This window comes from Lepidochelys olivacea (genome assembly GCF_965140295.1).
Source record: "Lepidochelys olivacea isolate rLepOli2 genome assembly, chromosome: 3".
Classification (NCBI taxonomy): Eukaryota; Metazoa; Chordata; order Testudines; family Cheloniidae; genus Lepidochelys; species Lepidochelys olivacea.
The window spans coordinates 138,779,917-138,801,648 of record NC_140413.1 but is presented as its reverse complement, the minus strand read 5'-3'; the positions used below and the strand labels follow the sequence as shown (position 1 = coordinate 138,801,648).

At 39.6% G+C, this 21,732-nt stretch overlaps 1 protein-coding gene across 1 annotated transcript in view; it reads right to left on the bottom strand.

The window, feature by feature from the left end:
* Positions 1–21,497, bottom strand: part of FMN2 (formin 2) — a 246,456-nt gene extending 224,959 nt beyond the window's left edge. Inside the window, exon 1 of the mRNA XM_084623958.1 lies at positions 19,765–21,497. Within this exon, the coding sequence (XP_084480084.1) occupies positions 19,765–21,331 (1,567 nt within the window). The 5' untranslated portion in view covers positions 21,332–21,497. The remainder of the gene's footprint in view (positions 1–19,764) is intronic.
* Positions 21,498–21,732: the final 235 nt, after the last annotated feature.

The following is a 21,732-nucleotide window of genomic DNA, read 5'->3' as shown; positions in this document are numbered from 1 at the left end:
GTGCACTCTCCCGTGAAAGTTTCCCAGAATCAACTGGTTAAAATCATCCTTGAGATGTGGAAAATATTGTTAGTCTTTACACACTTGGTAGTATATTTAGAGGTGCATGTGTTTTATTAACTCTGTTATCTCCTAACACTCCAGGAAGAAATCACAGCTAGTGTTTCACCCTATCTGTATTTGGGGGCGTGTCATCAATATAAATAAAATCCCTCCTGGCCAGAGGCAAAACCCTTTCACCTGTAAAGGGTTAAGAAGCTAAGATAACCTCGCTGGCATCTGACCAAAATGACCAATGAGAAGATAAGATATTTTCAAAGCTGCGGGGCGGGGGGAGGGGACAAAGGCTGTCTGTCTGTCTGTGTGATGCTTTTGCCGGGAACAGATCAGGAATGCTCTTCAGAACTCCTGTAAAAAGTTAGTAAGCAATCGAGCTAGAAATGCATTAGATTTTCATTTGTTTAAATGGCTGGTAAATAAGCTGTGCTGAATGGAATGTATATTCCTGTTTTTGTGTCTTTTTGTAACTTAAGGTTTTGCCTAGAGGGATTCTCTATGTTTTGAATCTGATTACCCTGTAAGGAATTTACCATCCTGATTTTACAGAGGTGATTCTTTTACCTTTTCTTTAATTAAAATTCTTCTTTTAAGATCCTGATTGCTTTTTCATTGTTCTTAAGATCCAAGGGTTTGGGTCTGTGTTCACCTATGCAAATTGGTGAGGATTTTTATCAAGCCTTCCCCAGGAAAGGGGGTGTAGGGCTTGGGGGGATATTTTGGGGGAGGGGGGAAAGACGTCTCCCAGTGGGCTCTTTCCCTGTTCTTTGTTTAACACGCTTGGTGGTGGCAGCATAGGGTTCAAGGACAAGGCAAAGTTTATACCTTGAGGAAGTTTTTAACTTAAGTTCGTAAGAATAAGTTTAGGGGGGTCTTCCATGCAGGTCCCCACCTCTGTACACTAGAGTTCAGAGTGGGGAAGGAACCTTGACAGTGTTAATACCCTCAATGCCATAATTGTGATAATTTTGTTTTAAATTAGGTAAAATACTTGTATACGGGGGCCCCACAAAATCTAATAGCCTCGGGCCCACAGGAGAATTAATCTGGCCCTGGCTGTGAACCAGCTCCATATAGTCAGACCCCCAAAAAAAGATAAATTCTAGGTGAATTCTTTTTATGCCATTATTTTTAGGGCTTGCAGTTTATATCAAGTCCGCCATCAGTTTATTCTTTTTTCATTTCCTAATTTAGTTGGTTCACTGGGTTCTGCATTAGAATTTATTTGGATGCCAATTTATAACTATTACTGTAGTACTTAATGGGTTCCACTCCAGGGCATCCAGAACTGATAATCTATTCCCACTAGCAGAATGCCCTAAACCACAATTGCTGTTACTGAAGAGTGATAAATGAAGGCGGGGGGGAGGAGGAAAGAAAAAAAATCAGTGCAAAAATTGTAAAGCCAGCCTTAAGGATTTTCTTGACTCCATACCCTGACATTTTATTTTTCAAGGATGATCATTATAGAGGAATAAATGGTCCAATTTTACCATAGTCAAAGAACATGGATATATCAGCATAGCTAAGTTTGATTTTTATTTTGTAATTTATTATTTGCATTACAGTAATGCCTGAAGATTGGAGCCCTATTGTGTTAGGTGCTGTACAAAAGAGATACTCTCTTTCTCAAAGAGTTTATGAACAAAGCAGAGTGGGATTTTTAATCACTTTTTCCCCTCCAATTCCTACTTCTGTCATTAACCACTGTTTCACAAATTAATTTGGAGAAAGATACAGTACATCAGAAAGTATAGCACTTGATTGTGCAACCGTTAATCATACCAGTGAGTAACTTATTCTCAAGAGTAATCTTATAGAAGTGAACACTGTATCTGTCCTAGGAGTATTATAAGCAATAATACGCTATGAGTAAGACTGCAAGAAGCCTGCATGACATTTTACAAAATACTTGTCCGTCAAAATATTTGAAAAAGTCAGTAGGATTAAATCAATTCACCGAACACCTTGAAACAAAGTTATTTCATAGATCTGTAACTTTATTTCACACACACACACAGTTTATACTCTGCCCCCTTTTTATATTCATTTCAGTCAAGGGTCTGTGCATGCTTGACCTAAATTCCCTGGCAAAATACTTGAATTATGAGGCATTCTGAAGATACTACAGCAGGTTCCCCATCAAGAAAGGGAAGAAGGAGTGTTTCTATTCACAAACACAAACACTCAAACTTATAAGCACAGTAATTTTACACATGTGGGTAAAGTAATAAAAGGAACACAGTATGTTTTTGTGCCATTAATTGAGTATTCAATTACAGAAATCTAATATGATCAAATGCTATTGATTAAATACCTCATCGGACAACTTTTGCTCAGACTTAGATGCATGCATAATTAAAACATATCAAATTGAAATTCTGGGGTACAAAATTAATAGTGCACAATCACCTTTCACTTTTGTTTTTCTTGATTTTTTAGTAGGGCTGTCAATTGATTGCAGTTAACTCAAAACAAATTAACTCAAAAAATAATCATGATTAACCACACTTTTAATCACAGTGTCAAACAATAATATAATACCAAATTTAAATTCTACATATTTTGCATGTTTTTCCTACATTTTCAAATACAGTAAAAACAGCTTTATCTAGCACATCACCAACCAGAAAAACTCTATAAATCGGCATTTCTGATCTTCACTGAAATTCCAGTTTATAGTCCGATCGGCATGGGGCCGACAAGGAGGTGGGGAGCAGGAGGGAGTGCGAGGCATGGGTGCTAGGAGGGAGTCTGGGTGCAGGAGGGAGCATGGGGCAGTGGGTTGGGATTGCAGGAGGGTGCTCATCTCAGGCAGCTCCCCGCAAGCAACAACCTGTCCCGGCTACTCCTAGGCTGAGGAGCAGCCGGTGGCAATGCACGCTGCCCCCAGCCCATCCCGAGTGCTAGCTCCGCAGCTCCCATTGGCTGTGAGAACAGGAGTTTGCATGGCACTGTTGTAGCCAGCTTTGCAAGGTATTTATGTGCCAGATATGCTAAAAAAACATTCGTATGCCCCTTCATGCTTTGACTTGCATTATCTTTTGTTTCTCTTTGTTACAGTGCAAATATTTGTAATAAAAATAATAATATAAAGTGACCACTCTACACTTTGCATTCTGCCTTGTAATTGAAATAAATATATTTGAAAAATTTAGAAAGACATCCAAAAATATTTATAATAAATTTAAATTGGTATTCTATTATTGTTTAACAGTGTGCTTAATCGTGATTATTTTTTTTAATCTTGCGATTAATCACTATTAATTTTTTTAATCATTTTGACAGGGTTTTTTTTAAGAGCTTAATTGCACACTCTTACGCCTCTGACATTTGCTTAATTTTGGGTGTGCGAACAGTCCCATTAGGGTTAATGTAAATCCTAAATTCACAGGCATGTAATACTCACTTGCTTATCTGCTTGCAAGATGAGGGCCTTAATGTTTAGTTAACACTTTGGGGGAAAAACAAGAAGATAAGGAACCTGCTAGTTTTGTAATTAATCTGTGCCAGTCAGCCCAAATACAATATCTGTTAGTATTACAGATTTCAGGCAGCGATTCTCAAAGGCACAAATGGGGAGTTAGGTGCCCAATTCCATTCACTTTTTATGGGAGCTGGGGGGAGTTTTTCAAAGTGTAAAATGGCTATTAGATACTCATGTATGTGTGTCCATTCCTGCACAAATGCACATACTTGTAAGCATGGGAGGCCAGTGACCCAGCCATTGAGGGAGGCTGGCCCTCAGCCCCTCCCCTTGAGCCCGAGGCCCCGCATTACCACTGCGTCCCCCTGCTTCCACGCCGGGTGGCGTGGCCCCAGTGCTCCCACCCCTGGCACAAGGGTGGTGCAGCTGCAGCACCAGCCACCCCAAGTCCCTGAAGGAGGCAGGCTGACCAGCCCCAGGCAGCCTGGGCCAGCCAGGGCAGAGGGATGGGAACTGCAGGATGGGGCCTAGCCCGAGGATGGAGTGTGGGCAGAGCCACACTAGGCTGTTTGGTGAGGCACAGCCTAACCCTGCCTACGATACCTGCCACCCATGGTTATAAGCATGCATTTTAGTTTCTGGTTTGCCTGTGGACTGAATTGAGAGATTATACACATTATTCAAGGATTAGAGACTGAATTTATTGCACTTTCCCACCAGAGAGTTTCTAATAATCCTCTGCTGACTTAGAGTATATTGGTTCAGGTCTTGTTCTTCTCAAAGTTATTTTTATATAAAGAGATTAAGAGATTGACTTTTCATTGACAGATACGTTCTTAATGCTAAACAACATTTTGCACATGCCCTGCCCCCATAATGTGACAAAGTTTGTACACACAATCTTGTTGCATAACAAATGGACGACTAATCCTCTTCTCAACACCAAATGCATGGTGAATTGCATCAAAAGCCAAAATTCAGAGAGATCTGAATCCCCTAGAGATAGTGTTTTCTCACTCTAATGTGCTACCTGCTATATCCTGCTCCTCCAGTTACAAAAGCTCTCTCAGTTATTGTACTGCAGGCTACAAGAGCCAATACCTGCATCCATTGCCTACCCAAAAGGAAATGCTAAGCTTCAAATGAAAAAGGCAATTCTCCCCTCTGTTTTACCCAGGTCCTACCATAATAATCCAAATAGGTTGGCTCTACTCTACAAACAGGTAAAGATGGGGGTAGGCGGATGGTCTAACCTCATCTATTCCCTTTCTCCTGGTGCCCCATTCGGTGTTTATGCAGAATCAAGCATTTTAAACAAAGAACAGGGAAAGAGCCCACTTGGAGACGTCTTTCCCCAAAATATCCCCCCAAGCCCTATATCCCCTTTCCTGGGGAAGGCTTGATAAGAATCCTCACCAATTTGTACAGTTGAACACAGACCCAAACCCTTGGATCTTAAGAACAAGAAAAATCAATCAGGTTCTTAAAAGAAGAATTTTAATTAAAGAAAAGGTAAAAGAGTCACCTCTGTAAAAATCAGGATGGAAAATACTTTACAGGGTATTCAGATTCAAAACACAGAGGATTCCCCTCTGGGCAAAACCTTAAAGTTACAGAAAACAGGAATAAACCTCCCTCTTAACACAGGGAAAATTCACATAAAGCAAAAGAAACGAATCCGCCTTGCCTGGCTTACCTATACTGGTTGCAATATTGGAGACTTTGATTAGGATGGGTTGGAGAAGATGGATTTCTGTCTGGCCTCTCAGTCCCAAGAGAGAACCACGATGTAAACAAAGGAGCACAAACAAAAGCCTTCCCCCACCCGCCCACCCCCAAGATTTCAAAGCATCTTGTTCCCTGATTGGTCCTTTGGTTCAGGTGCCAGCCAGGTTAGTTGAGCTTCTTAACCCTCTGCAGGTAACAGAATGTTGTCTCTGGCCAGGAAGGATTTTATAGCACTGTATACAGAAAGGTGGTTACCCTTCCTTTTTTTTTTTTTTTTTTAAATGACAGAAGCATATTACACAAGAACAGTCTGTTTGGTGTTAAGGTAAAGTATTTTTGACACTCAAGCTTTGAGCTCCACTTACAGGTAAACTTAAGAAGAATTTGTCTAGTAAATGTTTTCTACCCAATTACCTACATTAATAGTAGTAATATATTCCCGTAGCACCTAAGAGACCCAGTCACGGACCAGGAGCCCATTGTGTTAGGCATTTACCAATACAAAACAAAAACAGTCCCTGCCTCAAAGTATTTCCACTCTAATTATAAGACAACAGCTGGACAGAGAGACAGGAGAGTACAAGCAAACAGTGAGACCATATTTGTCATAACAGGCAGCTGTCTCTTTACACCAGCAGCCTAACTGTTTTCAAGTGAAGTAATGGATTCCACAACTGATATCAGCCCACATCCAACCTGGAGTTCATCTGCTCAGGCCCAAAAACCATGTTAGCAGAGCTAGTTTTCAACAGGACTCAAAAGTGCTTCAGCATGGCTTGTCTAAACACAGTAGAGGGCCCAACCATCTTTTAACAGTAGTTGTAAATGGTGTTTAAGATTGATACTGCTAACATGGTTCCCAACCCGATGGAGATTGTCAAGGTTCCTTCCCCACTCTTAACTCTACGGTACAGATGTGGGGACCCGCATGAAAGACCCCCTAAGCTTATTCTTAAGCTTATTCTAAGCTTAGGTTAAAAACTTCCTCAAGGTACAAACTTTGCCTTGGCCTTGAACAGTATGCCCCCCCCACCACCAAGCGTTTTAAACAAAGATCAGGGAAAGAGCCCACTTGGAGACGTCTTCCCCCAAAATACCCCCTCCCCAAGCTCTACACCCCCTTTCCTGGGGAAGGCTTGAATCCTCACCAATTGGTACAGGTGAACACAGACCCAAACCCTTGGATCTTAAGAACAATGAAACATTAATCAGGTTCTTAAAAGAAGAATTTTAATTAAAGAAAAGGTAAAAGAATCACCTCTGTAAAAATCAGGATGGTAAATACCTTACAGGGTAATCCGATTCAAAATATAGAGAATCCCTCTAGACAAAACCTTAAGTTACAAAAAGACACAGCTTATTTTACCAGTCATTAAAACAAAAGAAAATCTAACGCATGTTCTAGCTAGATTACTTACTAACTTTACAGGAATTATAAGGATGTGTTCCTGATCTATTCCGGCAAAAGCATCACACAGATAGAAAGAACCCTTTGTCGTTCCCCCCCCCTCCAGATTTTAAAGTATCTTGTCCCCTCATTGGTCATTTTGGGTCAGGTGCCAGCGAGGTTACCTTAGCTTCTTAACCCTTTACAGGTGAAAGGGTTTTGCCTCTGGCCAGGAGGGATTTTATAGCACTGTATCCAGAAAGGTGGTTACCCTTCCCTTTATACTTATGACAGAGATGAAGCCAGTCTCTGCAAATGCATATGGTTTCAAAATGAATACAATGGGTGCTGCTGTATACTCCAAAAAAAACTCCACAGAATGGGTTAAATAACCAGAGACACTGTTTTTCAACCTATTTTATCCATGACCTGGCTGTACAATATTTGGGCACAGCACCTGCAACCACTGATCATAAAACTCAGGTTCTAGATCTTATTTACAAATCCCTATCCCTGCTGGTCCCCATCAGCTCATCAAGATCTTGGATAATTTATTAACATGGAACTAATTCAATCATACACATTGTAACATGGGATAGCATAATGACAGTATGCTAGATCTCTCTTTTACAGCACAAGCCAGGTTACATTATTTTCCCTGGGACCTTGATTTGTCGCCAGTACTGTTCCTGTATTATTCTAGTGCAGACTCCAAGGATATGTTATAAAAGATTCTGTACCATAGCCACTCCAAAATTAGAGAATAGAGTCCCCAGATCAGTTCCCATTTTATCCATGTGATCATTAATAAGTACTTGTAGGCAAGAAAAAAAATATTCTCTCTGGTTTTAAAAGTATAGGCAACACTCACATCTCTGGCAACTCCTATGTTGGATTGTCCAGGTCCTCAGTTGCTCTCAGCAAGCCATTTCATTCTGCGCAATGGTTTCTATTATTTCTGTGGTAATTTCTGGTGGGAAACCTGCGTTCCTTGCCAAGATCTCACAACATGTCAGAAACCCATGGTTGTGTCTGTCTAGTCTTATAAAGTCATTCTGATGCCTCTTAGGAAGGTGTTACTGAGGGTTTCCTTTGTCTGTGCAAACTGTTATACTGATCTTTATAATCCAATATAGTAAAACTGCTCCATTTCAAATTGTTGCACATTTCATCTGCCATTTACCAAAAAAAACAAAAAAAGAAAGTCTGGGTCCATCTCTAATGGAAAATACATTTTCAAGTCATTGATTCTTGTTTATACCAGCGGCCCCAACTTGAGGTTTTTGTACAGTCACAAATCCACCAGTTACATATGGTTTCATTCTAGGGAGAGTGCTACAGTACCCTAACATGACTTTCATTAGATCTGCTATTTACTTGGAGTATCTCCAATTGAATTTCAAAACATTTTTATATCATGTCTTCCTGAGGTTTCAATTGTATTGTTAAACCACTTTTCATAACTCTCATTACTCTGTTTTCTCTCTGGTAGAAGCAAAAATACTGCTTTTCTTCTCATCACCTATAACATCAGTGGATCATTTTCATTCACAGGTAACTTTCCTTGGTGGATGCACAAATAAATATCTGTAAAGCAATGAGCTGTGGCCTCAGATCCATAACATTCAGCATAGCTGAAAAGGAGTCACTGTGTTCCTACTTCATACACAGAGCAAAACAAATATTTCAAACACTGGCATCTTCCTTCCCTTTAACTGCTCCCTGATTCCTGGCTCTGAAATTTCTTTTCAAAACTTACTGGGGAGTGGGAAATAATTTATTCTTTCTTAGGTATTTCTAATATCTATAAATGATTAGAAATCAGAAAACATAACCTCAGATCAAACAAAAAAGATCATACAAAATGATATTCACATAGTGGATTCCAAAGTTTCTGGGCTATTTCTCTTATGAAGGTACAATAACATTATAGGAAAATAAAAATGGTCGTAATGGATGAAACCATCTACTCTAGTGACTTGTCTCTGACAGTGACCAGTACATGATGCTTCTGAGAAAGGGGCAAGAAACCCAATAATGCACAATTACGGAACCAATGGGGGAAGTTTTGTCCCCACCTCAAGCAGTCGGTTCTTTTATGCTCCATTGAAGCTTTATTCTCCATTCAGTGATAACTGTGATGTTGGAATCCAAGAAAGAAAAACTGAGGAAAGAAAAAACCCCTTCCTCTCTACGTTGAAAAGCAAGGGGATGATATGGAAGAGGCCTGCTGAGTTTTCCTTTGCTCATGATTTCCCAGCTCTCTCCCAGTTGGAAGCCCAGGAGTCTGAATCACCTGGTGAAACAAGGGTCTAAAACAGGATGTGGGGTGGATGCTGTACCCACAAACACTCCTAGTGCACATGGTCACTGCTGGGTGGTTCCAGTCTGTGGCTGGAGAGACCTACCAGAGATTAAAAGTACATAGGTAGACTCAAAGCATCTCATCCCAACTTCCTGTCTGACCAGAGAAGTGAGTGTGTTACACTTTCACAGAAGGAGAAGGGCTGAAGGAACAGGGACAGGACCAGCAGCAGTGGCAGAGAAGGGGCCTGATGTGGCCTTTAGGACTGCAGTTCTCGGGGAGGGGTTGGTGGATGTGAAATAGACCCCCCAGGAGGGGGAGAGAGTCTCCCCACAAACCAAGCAGGAGCCTCAGGGCTTCCCCCTGCAGGGTCTGAGATATTGTTAATGGAGTTAACCTGGCATTCTCCATGGTCTGGCTAAGGCAGCACATTCCCCTCTCCCCACCCTTCATCTCAGTGTTCGAGTTTCTCCCAGGCTGTATTTATATTTGAGTTTCCAAGGCACCTAAAATGTCTAGTAAAAGTCTTTATTTTTATTGACCCTTACAGCGTGCCCATCACTAGCAAAGAAACAGACACTGTGATGAGGAAACAGAAGGAAAAAATTAAATTGATTTTTCAATTGAAAAGGAAAAATATACCAAAGTAACAATGCATTACTATGCAAATTGTGCAGTTGCATGATTTGCACTTCTTGCCTTTCAAGAATGTCCAATGCCTCCTTTCTATGTACAATTTTACGTTTTCATAGTCAGCCATATTTATTATTGTTTGAAAACTTGCCCAAGTTGCCCTGCTGCAACACCCATACACTTGGAAAAAAATCATTATTCACTTTAGATACCCTGATTTCAAATGATGCCATCTTGTTCACACACACAGTAAGCCAGTCTTTTATAGGGCATAGTACTGGATTTTGCCAGTAGCCTTTATACACAATATTTCTAATGCAATCCATTCTTTTTAATTTCAATAAAAAATCTTTAAAATAATACTTTATTAATGCACCTACTATGCCCTCTACTTCCTAATTGCTTATATAGCTGGGCTAGCCAGCGTTTTCAACCTCACACTGTAAAGTGCGCCAAAATAAATGTTTAGTTATTGTCTGTGGGCTATATCACTGGGGCCTGAATTACCCTGGATCAACAACACATTTTTTAACATAGCCAATAGGTATTTATACAAACAGTGAAGGGAGAATATGGCCCTTATAGCACATAGCAACAAGCTTTCAGTTACCAAAGTTACTGTTGCATTCAGGAGGGAAACATGATTTTCACGACTTTCAGCTGTGTTGCTTTGTCCACCCTTTATTTGACCATTTATTCACACAAAACCCTGACTCCTTCCACCCCAATAACTGTATCACAAATTAGTGAGCTCCTATATTACTTTTATATTACTTAAAAGCCACATGCCTAACTTGCTGAATTGGGGCCTTAAAGTTTGTACACTGACATAACCAAGTATTTCCTTCAAGTATCTCTAGGCATATTATCCTTTTTTTTTTCTTTTTTTAAACTTTTTGCAGAATGACATAAGACTAGCAAATCATCTGTTATGAAGATGCTAGTTGTATGCCAGAGAAGACTATTAATGAGTTGATTCCTTATTTTTAATGTGAATTAGTGAGAAATACGATTTTCCTAGATGGTTACTAACATATAGGAATGTATTCAAATATCCATTTTACTGTGGCACTGAGTTATCTTTTGCACCGATCTCTTTTCTTATGAGTGAAAGTTTAGGAGGGGATGTGTTAACTCTCTCTCTACTGCACTTTCACCTAACTCTTCCCCTGCAAATGCATTCTATCCATTATGCTTCTTTTGGGGACAAGCTGAGAGGCAGTTAACATATCCAGACTTCAGCATCAAATATGCCACAGAATCAAAGCTTCCTCCTATAATTAATTCCTACAGAATGCTATACTTCGTCCAGACCAGATGCACAGAGCTGGCAGTTCAGGAAAATTACTTCAAACCTGGGGATTGAGGCCTCCTTATTTTCACTGCCAAGCTAGGGAGTGCTTTACGACAGCAAAAGCTGTATCTTCTGGGATCAGGCAACAGCACAGAAATTGTTCAGGGTGGAAAGAAACAACTTGCTTGAAGAAGGTTCTGAGATGCAAGAAGACAGCCTCATAACACTAGGATATACATCTCAATAGCTGGCTTGCAAATATTTTATTGTTAATTTCTGTGCTTTGCTTCTACCCCAAAATGGAGGACATTCATCACAAATGACAAACTGACTATAAAGATTTATTCATGTCTCTTTCAGAACAATAGCTCTCAATATAAATGGAAGGTGAAGAGATCAGAGAGTTGCTAAATGCTGTGCTTACAAAAACATGGGCTATTAAGATTGAACAGTTCGTTAGTTGAGAAAAATCTATTACAACATATCACATTTTCTTATGTAATTTTGTGCTCACAAATATAGCCATATGACTTTTGTAGATAAAGAAAAATGTTGCCTTACTGAAATGTTAACTTAATGATTGGTTCACTAAAGGAATCAGGATAAAATCACTAGGTCCAACTCCTGTTAAAACTAGCACTTGATAGGCTAGGGTAATAAAAATCATCTTTTTTTTGAGAAGGGATTGTATCTCCTTGAATTATTGTACAAGACCGAGCACAACTGGGGCCCAAAACTAACTGGGTACTTATGGGACTACTACAGAACTAAGAAGATAAAATACATCAATCTGAGCAAAGGCTCTTGTCATAAATATAAAGGGAAGGGAAACCACCTTTCTGTATACAGAACTATAAAATCCCTCCTGGCCAGAGGCAAAACCCTTTCACCTGTAAAGGGTTAAGAAGCTAAGGTAACCTTGCTGGCACCTGACCCAAAATGACAAATGAGGGGTGTCATAAATATAAAGGGAAGGGTAAACCCCTTTGAAATCCCTCCTGGCCAGGGGAAAACTCCTCTCACCTGTAAAGGGTTAAGAAGCTAAAGGTAACCTCGCTGGCACCTGACCAAAATGACCAATGAGGAGACAAGATACTTTCAAAAGCTGGGAGGAGGGAGAGAAACAAAGGGTCTGTGGGTCTGTCTATATTCTGTCTTTGTCGGGGATAGACCAGGAATGGAGTCTTAGAACTTTTAATAAGTAATCTAGCTAGGTACGTGTTAGATTATGATTTCTTTAAATGGCTGAGAAAAGAACTGTGCTGAATAGAATAACTATTTCTGTCTGTGTATCTTTTTTGTAACTTAAGGTTTTACCTAGAGGGGTTCTCTCTGTTTTGAGTCTAATTACCCTGTAAGGTATCCACCATCCTGATTTTACAGGGGGGATTTCTTTATTTCTATTTACTTCTATTTTTATTAAAAGTCTTCTTGTAAGAAAACTGAATGCTTTTTCATTGTTCTCAGATCCAAGGGTTTGGGTTTGTGGTCACCTATGCAAATTGGTGAGGCTTTTTATCCAACATTTCCCAGGAAAGGGGGGGGGTGCAAGTGTTGGGAGGATTGTTCATTGTTCTTAAGATCCAAGGGTCTGGGTCTGTAGTCACCTAGGCAAATTGGTGAGGCTTTTTACCAAACCTTGTCCAGGAAGTGGGGTGCAAGGTTTTGGGAAGTATTTCTGGGGAAAAGACACGTCCAAACAGCTCTTCCCCAGTAACCAGTATTAGTTTGGTGGTGGTAGCGGTATTTTGGAGGAAGACATCTCCAAGTGGGCTCTTTCCCTGTTCTTTATTTAAAACGCCTGGTGGTGGTGGGGGGCATACTGTTCAAGGCCAAGGCAAAGTTTGTACCTTGAGGAAGTTTTTAACCTAAGTTGGTAAGAATAAGCTTAGGGGGTCTTCCATGCAGGTCCCCACACCTGTACCCTAGAGTTCAGAGTGGGGAAGGAACCTTGACAGCACTTCAGCTCAAAGTCATTGTGAGTTGCAGGATGGATTCAGAAACCCAACAGTCTGAACTCAGGTCTTGGCAGAAAAATGGGCGCTTAGCTGAATCAGTAGAATATTTTTGTAAGCTTACATGTTCTGCAGTGTTCCCTCTAATTTTTGATAGGCCGTGTGCAAAAAAATTTCTTCTGTGCAAATTTTTGTGCGCTCGGTGTTTTGCTGTGTGCACGGGGTTTAGGATCTGTGTGCGCGTGTACACCTTATAGGCAACAGTGAGGTTTGGTTTAAATATTTGGAATTTCATTTTTTTTTAAATTTGCACACACAAAGAAGAAAAGGGAAATAGTCATTTCAGTTCCCTCTGAGGGCCCAATCTTTTCACACTAGAACATGCAAAGCCAATCCTTAAGTATCCCTAAGTGTAGTCCACTTGCTCCCTACTTCTATCTCAGTGGAATAATGGATACCTCACATGCCGTACAGTATTACGTAGGATGATTCATTCCCTACACGATGCACTGTGTGTAGCAAAACAAAAAAGGGGGGTGTTGGAGCTGAAAACAGGTGTACAAAGACCTAAGGCCGAAACCTCACACAATACATTCCAAAAAGAGAGCTAAGCAACTACTTCAACTCCAGTCCAGGAGTATCTGCCCTTACTTAATTTTGAATAGGTGCCTGATGCTGTAACAGTCCCATGTCGCTCCAATGGTAAGTGAGACAGTTTATCGAATCTTTTGTTTCCAGGGCCCTGTGAACATTGTTTTTTAAATGAGGGCAAGTGGGGGGGAGGTATGCCCCCAAGTAGTGCTCCAGAGTTCTCTCAGTTACAGTGAACCACTAATACAATTGGTTCCCCAACACCCTTAAAACTCTCAGCATTGCCCTCAGCAATGCTTTAATCATAATTAGACCTGATGGCAAGCACATCTCATTCACACTCCCCCTGCCAACATCCCTTGTGGCTGCAGACTTGCTAGCTGTTTCAACGGGACCTGTGACCTAAGTATTTGTTAATGAAGTAAAAGCCAAAAAAAGTAAGGAGTTATCTTGGATAAGTTTCTAATAATAATAATAATAATAATAAAAAAATCCACCCAAATGTCAGGGAGTTAGATGCCCAAATTTGCCAGCTAAAACAAAAACCTGGGTAATCACGCTGAGAAATACCTATGCACATTTATTGCCCCCGTCAGCACCAGCCCTATTTTTGAGGTGGCAGAGCTCAAGTTAGCATGGTGGGGGCTGAACAGCAGAACACAGAGCCAAACTGTGAGCGGAACTACAGCACTGTACAATTGAATATTTTAGGCAGGTTTACACCATTGCAGTTAAGATCGGAATCTGGCCCACAACATACAAGCAGTGTGAAATATTCTCAGAAGCCCTTTCCAATGCCAGATACACACCAATATTGATAAAACAAAGGAGAGTTTGTGTGTGCATGAGTGCTTTACTTCAGAAAGTAGGCTTTACCCTACCCACAAAAAAGCCCTAGGAAGATTAACAACAAATCTTTTAAAAAAAAAATCCCTAAATAAAATAGTCAAATTTTTGTATCCATATTTAATTAAAAAGTAAAACAAGATTAGATCCAGTCAATGTCATTTCATGTAATTATTCACATTTGAATATTCAATTTCTCTCTTTAAACAAGAAGTAAAGCAGTCAAGCATGTGATCTTCTTTAATGACTAGTTCTAGCCACTTACTATACACCGAGGGTATAAGAGTGGTGTTGTCTCATACATACATAGATCCAAGCAGAACGGTCTGGTTTTAACACACCCTATTGTAACTCTGATCTCATTTCCCCACCACCACTTTTTTTTATCCTCCCAATAAACAGCTCACCACTCAACCCAAACAATTTCTAGCTTGCCCAGGAGCAAGGCTGTGTTTCAGGTCTAGCTCCTCAAAAGAGAGTCATGTAAGAAATATAGCTGCAGAGTCATTTCAATCTTACAGTCCTAATGAAGATTCAGAAAAATAGTGATCAGGAAACCTAGAACTATTTGGGTAGCATTACATTACAGAAGTTGTAATAGGTCTTTACATCCCAGAATCCCCCAAACGGGCAGTTTTGAAACAAAAATGTCAGGGCAACACGAGTGCTGCATTAGTATTTATTTCATAAGCCTCATCGCTGTCCATTTTCAAACACATATGATAGTTTAGCTCTCGTTGATTGGTTTTGCATTTATTTTTTCTTGATAAAGGACATATTTTATGTTACTGTTGACAAACACCACTTACAATTTACCAATAGCTTTTAGAGCACAAAATATCATTAGTGTTATAAACAAATTTTTTCCTGATGGATGATATTTTTAAATCCACACTGAGGATGTCATATGAAATAGAAAATACCTAGCAAAACTACAACAAAATTCTCTGAGCACACTCAATAGCCTTCTGAAGTGACCAAACTTTATAAACATTTCAAAGAATCAAGGGACTCCGGTCCAAATTCTCAGTTACACTAAGGTCCCTTTACAAGTGTCTGGCAGCATAGAGAGGCCTTAAAGTGTGCATAAGTGACATTACATTTACTGCCAGAGTGCTGTAAAGGAGCCTTAGTGTAAAAGCGAATCAGACTTTAAGCCCACAAAAGTGATTGCCTTCAGGGGTTTTTAATTATTGTTAATTATTCTGAGAGAGAGAGAGACAGACAGACAAAAACCAAACATTTAAAAATGCATGTGTCTAATTCAAACAGATTCAAACAAATTTAGCAAGTACCTTGCAGTCAGGCCAAAAGCTGGGTGGGTTTTTTTGTTTTTTTTAAACAAAATTAATACGTTACCATTTGAAATGACTGAGTGAATCCCTAAAGACAGGAAAAGAGCTGGTAAAGCTTTCTACTAAAAATCCTATCAAAGTTACTATGGTTAATACTATGATATATGCAGTTAATAAAAAAAGGCCTTCATCAAAATTATTAGCTCTATGTCCATTATTCTGATGTTGGGGACCAGCAATTCCATTTTTCTACCACAAAATCTCTATTAATGTCAGGAAAACAATTCAAAGACATACCCAGAAACTGCAGGATTTGATTTTTTCCATTCATGTCCTGCTCTAGTCCTGTTGGGACCATAAGTGAAAAATAATGCTCCCAATGCCCATCATGTTGAAATCTAGACTCTTGTAATTACTGTTGCTGCAATTTCAAACAGCTATCGGTTTAAAAAATGGATCCACTGTCTTAATTTCAGAATGAACTATAAACTTGCCCCACAGCATGCTTAGTCTGGTATTATGGTTTATCAGGATTTAAATGATAAAAATATGCAAACTTGCTTTCTTGGCAACCTATATTGCATATTGACAGGCTTCAGAGTAACAGCCGTATTAGTCTGTATTCGCAAAAAGAAAAGGAGTACTTGTGGCACCTTAGAGACTAACCAATTTATTTGAGCATAAGCTTTCGTGAGCTACAGCTCACTTCATCGGATGCATACCGTGGAAAATACAGAAGATGTTTTTATACACACAGACCATGAAAAAATGGGTGTTTATCACTACAAAATGTTTTCTCTCCCCAACCCCACTCTCCTGCTGGTAATAGCACCAGTGGGGTGGGAGGAGAGAAAACCTTTTGTAGTGATAAACACCCATTTTTTCATGGTCTGTGTGTATAAAAACATCTTCTATATTTTCCACGGTATGCATCCGATGAAGTGAGCTGTAGCTCACGAAAGCTTATGCTCAAATGAATTGGTTAGTCTCTAAGGTGCCACAAGTACTCCTTTTCTATATTGCATATGTTTTCCTAAAACAGCTTGACACCTGACCACTAGCTATTTATTTTTAAACTATAGTAAGAAAAATTCCTTAAATCAATTCTATCAAAAATTAGAAGAAAAAAAAATCGCAACAGAATATGAAATATATTAGCATTACAATTTCAGCTGCTCAGTACTATTTATGTCATGTGTTAGAACAGCCTTAAAACAGAACACGTGGATCATTATAATAATCACAGGGCACAGAGCCTAAATACAATACACTGTAAACTAGGCCAGTCATGTGCTCACAACCTGCTGTCATTAAAATCAGTAACAGAACTGATGTGGAATACTTGACTTGATTCTATATAGAATGCAGATATTATGTACTGACTGCAAGCGCTGCATAGCAAGATGTAGTGCTCTAGACAAGATACTTAGATTTCAAAGAGACATAAGAAACCATAAAGATTGCTTGCTTAAAATCTATTTAGTAATCCCAATCCCTCAACCACACTTAAATTTGCTGGAAATAAATAATACATTTTTTTCAGAAAAAGCATACTGTTCAAGAGTCAGGAAGATACCATATTTTATTTCTATAAATGTTGCTGTGAAGGATGCTCAGTGGGAATATTTTTTAGTAGAAAGCAAGGGAAGCTTTTCTGATACTATATGAGAGAATAGGGACAGTTTCTGGGAAAGTTAATGTTACCTTTATTTCCCATTTTCTTTCCCACCAGTTGTTATTATTTACACTGTTCTGTCAATTTGCAGGCAATAAAAAAGGACAATAGCCTGTTCTTTTATGCATAAATTATAGTTCTAGTTCTTTCATTTTAAAGGTAACCATCCTGCATAACATGAAAGGCATAATCACCCTCTGCTTGCACAGACAGCTGGCATATGCATGCAAATGAGGGTCACAGTAATTTCTATGACAGACAGAGCTACTGCTGCATTGGACACTACTCCTTTCACAATTACACTCTTTAGATTGTTGGAGATATAGGGAATGAAAACCAAGAAGTGCTTACAGGATGAGAAAAAATATATTTGTAAGAAATGAGAAGCTATCCATGGAAAAGAGGATCTTAAAATAAACCAGAATACTTCAGTTTTTATCATAACTAAAATCTATTCTAAAAGCACAACCATAAAGGGGAAAGAGAGAGAAAATGAGTGAACAAGTTTGTGGGATTTTTTTAAATTATAAAGCTTTATTAAGACACTGCTTTCAGCAAATATTTATGTATTATTTGTTAGAAAAGAATTTAATAACTCCAGTATAAAATAGATGCAAAATACAAAATTCTGATGTGGGGAGTTTTAAAATTAGATCCAAAGTTTGTGGTGAAGATGGGGAGCGATTTGAAAATGGGCACAGATTCAATCTAATGCAGATGGGACGTGGAATTCAGATCAAGATGTGGGTTCTGACTCCAAAGTTTAGATGGAGGATTTTTGCTCAAGTCTACTCCTTTAAAAAAATGTACTCATTGAATTATAAAAATCATGACTAATATGTAATATTTCAATCTGAACACCACAAATCCAGGAGTACTGTGCTGTTGTACAAGAACAGCTAGTGAAAAGGACTAGAAACAAGAAGTTAAACTGTCACATTGCACTGTGCAAACTGAGTGAAGTAGGAAGGGTAAAGGAGGAGCACAAATGGTAATACATGATTAAAAATAAGGTTAAAATCTTGGCTATAAACAAGGAGATATTTTAGTTACCTTTTTATTAAAGAAACAGAATTGTGGATAGTAAAAATGATTGTCTTATATATGATTTTTTAAAATCATGACAATGTTTCTTTAAGAAAGCAAAATTAGACCCACCACTTTATAAAGAAAAGGAGTACTTGTGGCACCTTAGAGACTAACCAATTTATTTGAGCATAAGCTTTCATGAGCTACAGCTCACTTCATCGGATGCCTTTTCTTTTTGCGAATACAGACTAACACGGCTGTTACTCTGAAACCTGTCACACTTTATAAAGGTGCTAAAAATAGTACTCACAGCATTTTTTCAAACAGCATTGAAAGACGGGTAAATTAAAATTATGTATTCAGTATGACTTCCATCTCCTTCCAAATCTAGCCTGGTGTTAGCTTGTGTGTAAGATTAAGCCAATTGAACAAAGGAATATTTGTGTAAACTTTGTAGCACTGCAGTATCTTATAACTTACATAGTTTTCCAAAACATCAGAGATGTATTGAAAATTAGGGAACAGATGTGACAGATGTGACACAGGCCTGCTCTATTTGTTGAAGGCTCAACTTAAACAAAGACCAAAAAACCACACACACAATATCTCCAAAAACAAAAGAGGAAAATAAGGGGCAGTAAATACAGAACATTCCAATCAAACTGCGTGCTATTTTAAAATAGGCATTTCTCAGCTTTCTGACATAATGCTATAAGATGCCTAACAGGCAAGATCAGTGAATGCTTTCCTAAATAGGTTACACCTGAATGAGTTACACAATGTAGCCTGCATGGCAAACAGGCGAAAACCACCAAGTTTTCCATCACAAGCTTTTAAAGCCTGTTTTCTGCAGTGTGGCCCTTCTGTGCTTGAACTCCTGATTCCATTTTGTACCACATGCCTCTTCTTGTAAGAGGAACGAATAGTGCTACTGTTAGATATGTAAATGTGTCTAACATCAAGTAGGTCCAACAGATCCACTATTTTGGAGGGGTTTAAAACTTGGAATAAGTAGATGCTGACCAATCAATCTATATTGTGAGACTCAATGTTCATCTCCCACAGTTTACTCCATATCTGTGCAGTGCCCAGCACAACTGAGTCCTGTAGGCACCACTGCAATACAATAGACACATAACACACACGAAAGTTTCTTTTCTGAATGTTCTATACACCCAGAGAGCCAACTTACCTGTGACAGAACATTTTAGAACAGTTTTCAACTACAAATTCTCAATATATTTAATACCCTTACCTGTGGAGAAACTGTAAAGCATTAAATACTGATCCAGCAAATTAAGCCCCCAACTCTGCAAACACTTATGCATATGCTTAATGTTATGACTGCATGTAGTCCCATTGACCACAGCGGCATCACTCACATGCATAAAAAGCACGTGTGTTTGCAAGGTTGGGGCCTTAATTTGCACAGATAAGATTTGAATCTAAACTTAGCACATGCTATTTTGGAGGTCTGAAATGTATACTTGTAAGATTTTCACCCAGAAAGTCACTTTACTAAACTTAATAAAAGTCACTCACCTGTAAAGACATTGGGAAAGTTATCAGTAGAAGCCTGGACCCCTGAGGACTTCCTTGAGTGAGTCAAAGGCTCTCTTTCTTCTTGCAATCTCTCCCTGGACCTCCTGTACTCCAATAAGTCTGCAGAGCCAACCTTTTTAGATATTTCACCTTTGTGATCAGATAGCTCTTCTGTCCAGTCTGCTGATCGACTGAAATAACCAGCCAAACTGACGGACCTTTGCTTCTTGATTGATTCCTTCTCTTTTCTGTGGAAGGACTCGTGTCGTCTCTTAAAAAGTGGGCTCTGGGATGGGGAAAGAGAAGGTGACTGACTGGGAGAACTCAGCTGCCTAGTTGTGGTTTTGATGTAACATGGGTTAATTAGGTATGGCTTAAAGCATCGGGAACTGAGCTGAGGACTTTCCACTATCTCCCCAGATGACAAAGTGCCATTTTTCATTTCAGTAGAAAAACCACTCTCCAGTGCCTCTTGGCTGGCTGATAAACTGCATTTGCCTTCCTGAGTCTCAGCAGCATGATCATGGCCTGCATCTGAAAAATCATCATCTCTTCCAGAACCTGGGAAATCAACAGCTTGTACTTCACTAATTTTAGTCTCCGAATCTGCTGCTGGGAACAGAAAATGGAATGCAGAACTGTCTATGTGAGACCCATTTTCTGCCACTGCTGCATTTAAATGTGGATAATCCTTGAGTTCACTAGCTACAGCATTCACTTCAGCCTCAAGATGTTCCTGTTCAGCAGTCCATAGCTTGTGTTCTTGTGTTTCAAATAAATGGTTACCAGGATACGCTGTTACATTTGCTGTATCTTTCAGTTCACTTTCAATTTCACTGTGGGGAATGGTTTCTGTAATTTCAGATATTGCTGAGACAGCCAGCTCAGTTTCTGGGCTACTCTCTTTGTCACTGCTAGTCACTGAAAGAAACCGTTCAAGATCTAAGGGGGCTGCTTGAGAATTAGCCATGTGTGGATCCATTGTTTTGGTGACCTGCTCCTCAGTTCCAATGTTAATTGCCCCCTGCTGCTGCTGCAGTCTAATAGCTTGCTGGATATCAGAAAGCAAATCCTCTTGTTCTGTGGCTGAATGGAAACTGTATATATCTGTATCAGAGCCAGAGCTGGTCCTTTGTCCATCCTGTGCCTCTGCAGCAGCTGGGCGAGTTTCATTTGTAATTTCAAAATGCTCAACATCTGTGTCCGAGAGACCCGCTTCATCTGCAGAAATGCTTATATCCGGAGTTTTGTTAATAATTGAATGAGCACTGTCCAGCTCCCCTGTATGCAAGGCCTGGCTTTCTAAAACATCCTCCCTTGAACTACTGGTCCCATCTTTAGCCTTGGACAGATTTTTTCTGATCCTCAGATTTGAAAACACTGAGGCCCGAGAGTCTGACTTACCCTTCTTTTTGCCAGATTCACTTCCTTTACCATGCTTCCCCAGTCCTTTTTTGCTTCCTGCTCCCTTCTTTGTGCCTTCTGTATCCTTGGGCCCAGACGCATCCTCTCCTCCTTCACATACATCACCTGTATTTTTCTTTATCTTCCCATCTTGGTTCCCCATGATTTTTAGCAATCCAACCCCTTCAGAAATCAAGCCATGCTGCTGGATTTCATTCACTTGGCCTGTCGGCGAGCTCCTCTCTAGCAATCCAGGTTTGTTTTCAGGCGGTGGTGATGCAAGCGACGCAAATGCTTGCTGTGCCTCTCCCCCATCTGCTAGAGCTGCCTTTTTGCATAATATGCTGCTTGCACAGTGCTCTACTGGGACATGCTCAGTACAGCACTGAAAGCTGCAGACAGCTCCTTCCAATGGCTGCTCCTGACACAGTTGCTTTTGCACTGTGGATCTGCTACGTTCCTCTTTCTTTATAAAAGATTCTGTGAAAAGTGTTTCCTTTATAAGAGTTACTTCTTTTTCCACTGTTTGAATTGCTTGCATTGTAAGCTTAGGGGAGATCACAG